Source organism: Geospiza fortis, unplaced genomic scaffold (assembly GCF_000277835.1).
Source record: "Geospiza fortis unplaced genomic scaffold, GeoFor_1.0 scaffold213, whole genome shotgun sequence".
In the NCBI taxonomy this organism is placed as follows: domain Eukaryota; kingdom Metazoa; phylum Chordata; class Aves; order Passeriformes; family Thraupidae; genus Geospiza; species Geospiza fortis.
The window spans coordinates 428223-431020 of NW_005054399.1; the positions used below are offsets into that span (position 1 = coordinate 428223).

The window sequence follows — 2798 nt, forward strand, 5'->3', positions numbered from 1 at the left end:
TGCTCCCGGGCCGTGGGGTGGCTTTCTGGCTCGCCAGCTGCAGGGGACAGAGCCCAGGTCAGCGCCCAGGGCACCGGTGGAAGTCACTGAATAAATCTCGGGGGGATCGCACGGGGATGGGGTTATTGGTGCCATCACCAGTGGAGGGCTGGGAGCTCAGGTGGCCCAGCTCTTGGGGTGCTGCAGGTGGGGTGTCCCACCCGCTGACCCACCATCTGTGGGGCTGGAGTGCTGCAGGTGGGAAAAGGGGTGTCCCACCCTATGTCTCACCCCATATCCCATCATCCAAGCTTGCTGTGGGTGCACAATGGGGTTTCCCACAACCCAACGCTCATGGGGGCTGCTGTAGGTGTGGGGCCGGGTGCCCCACCCCATTTCCCATCCTCCAAGGTGGTGACAAAGGTATCCCACCCCATGTGCCACCATCCAAGTGCTGGGGTACTGTGAGCGCACAGCAATGTGTCCCACCCCTGTCCCACCACATATCCCACGCCCTGGGCTGCTGGGGTTCTGCCCGTGAGGAGTGAGGTGTCCCACCTCATGTCCCACCCCATGTCCCACCCCGTGCCCACCTGTTTTGCTGCCCTGCACCCCTCTCCTCCTCAGGCTGCGGTCCAGCAGCTGGTGGGTGCGCGTGGGGCTGGCCCGGGCCATCAGCCTGGCAGTGGCTTTGTGCAGGAACACCTGGATGGGGGGGCACAGTGAGCACAGCCAGGTGCGGGGCACCGGGGCACCCTGCAGGTGACAGGAGGGGGGCTCACCCGGCGCATGGCGGGGCGCAGGCTCTGTGCCAGGCGCCGCAGGCTGCTCAGGTCCTGCTGGAAGCCGCGGAGCTCCAGGGCGGACGCCTGGTAGAGGCAGCTGCGCTGCTGGCTCGCCCCCATCTGCTGCTGCCACAGGTTGGTGCGGGTGACCAGCAGCAGGTCACAGAGCAGGAGCTGCACTGCCTGCGGGGACAAAGGGAGCGGGGTGAGCCGGGGGTGGGACAGACAGACGGACGGGGGTGCAGAGGAGGTGGCTGCGGGCAGGCGCTGCTGCGCGGGACCCCCGCCGGGCTGCATGGCAGGGGCATTCCACTCCCGTTCTGACACATGCAATGCAACTACAATGCTCCCCCGCGAGGGTCGGGGGCACCTCCCGCCAGGGCTGGCGGCCGGCGGCCGCCTCGTCGCTCCCCAGCCCAGCTCACCTTGTCGATGGTGCCCTTGGGGGGGCTGCCCAGCTCCAGGCTCTCCCGCAGGCAGCTGCTGGCCTTCTCACAGTGGCCCAGGGTGGCCTGGCTCCCGTCCTGTTTGCTCAGCAAGGCACGGACAGCTCGGAAAGAGGGCAGGGCAGCACGGGGAAGGGGCTTCCTGCAAGGTGGAGGGGGCACGGTGAGCTCCTTTCTCAACACACACCAGGTGCTGCAAGTGCATTCAGCGAGACCGTGCCAGTCCAAGGGGGATGGGAGACATGCAGTGAAGTGCCACCCCTGTCCCCAATGTCCCCAGCACTCACTCAGAGCTCTGCAGTGCCCGGGGCATGGTCTCCACCAGCGGGTAGAGGCGCTCAGCCCCCTCCTCATCTCCCTGCAGCCAGTGGATAACGATGCCGATGAAGGACGCCCACCACTTGGACACGGGGTCAGTGCCTGCAGGGTGGGAGAGACACAGGAGCAGGGGGTTCCCCCTGCCATGGCCCCCCACATGAAATGTGGGACACGCCAGCCTCCCCTGTGACAGCCGCCAAGCCGGAGGTGATGGAGGGGGTGGGGCCAGGGGTGCCACTGACATCCGAGCAGCCATTGAGCAGCTGGAGGTACTCGAGGGCATCGGAGACCCGCCTGTGCAAAGGGGCTGTGAGGGGGCTGCCCCATGGCAGGCAGGGGGAGAAGGTGCCCACGCCAGCACTCACCCCTCTCCCTGGGCAGTGGGACGGCCGGGCTCAGGCATGGCCACGCAGCACAGCGCCTTCTCCAGGAGGTGCTCACGGAAGAGCTGGGTCACCTGGGCCAGCGGGTCCACTGGGGCACAGAGGTGAGGTCAGCAGGTACACCACACCCCAAAATGGGGGGTATGGGGGGTTTGGGAGCTTGGGGTCACCTGGGTTGCCGGCGGAGCTGTAGATGGTTTCCCTGGGGACGCCCTTGACTGCCCAGTCCCCATCAACAAAGAAGCGGTGGCCCAAGGGGTGACAGAGCCACTGCATGGCGGGGGGCACGGCCCCGCCGTGGGACAGGGCCACGCGCCGGGCACTGCAGAGGAAGGGACGCTGCGGGAAGAGCAGGGAGTCAGGAAGGACCTGAGATTCCAATCCCAGGGGACACAGGGGACACCCCAGTGCCCCGCACTCACCGCCAGGAAGTGGAAGCAGCGGTGCAGGCTGGCCTTGATCCGCAGAGCAGCCGCCACATAGATCTCAGCCAGGGCTGCCACAGAGATGGCGTCACCGGCGCACTCAGCCAGGTTGACAGCGCTCAGGGCCAGGTTGATGGCCAGCAGATGTCCCCCAGCCTGCTTCCCTATAAGAATGGGGACAGGAGGCTCAGCCATGGGGTCAGGGGGTTGTGGGGACACGCACAGGGGTCCCATCCCTCAGCCCCACAGCGCGGGGCCGTACCGGCGAGGTGCAGCTGGTGCAGGCGGTGATAAGCCATGGCAGCGTCGCGGGCGCTCTGGCGGACGTGGGCAGGGGGCGGGGGGTCCGGGGGCAGCCCCCCGGCGCGGGCAGCCAGCCAGCGACCCACCCAGAGGCGCTGGAGCAGGTGGCGCAGGAGGGTCCAGAGCAGGCTGCAGGCCAGGTCCCCGTGGGACGCCGGC

At 67.7% G+C, this 2798-nt stretch overlaps 1 protein-coding gene across 1 annotated transcript in view; it reads right to left on the bottom strand.

The window, feature by feature from the left end:
- SREBF1 (sterol regulatory element binding transcription factor 1) overlaps window positions 1–2798 on the bottom strand; it is a 7355-nt gene that overhangs the window by 1423 nt on the left and 3134 nt on the right. Inside the window, 10 exon segments of the mRNA XM_031061059.1 lie at window positions 4–37; window positions 573–684; window positions 762–947; window positions 1190–1352; window positions 1498–1630; window positions 1713–1822; window positions 1894–2002; window positions 2082–2250; window positions 2334–2500; window positions 2599–2798. Of these exon segments, the coding sequence (XP_030916919.1) occupies window positions 4–37; window positions 573–684; window positions 762–947; window positions 1190–1352; window positions 1498–1630; window positions 1713–1822; window positions 1894–2002; window positions 2082–2250; window positions 2334–2500; window positions 2599–2798 (1383 nt within the window).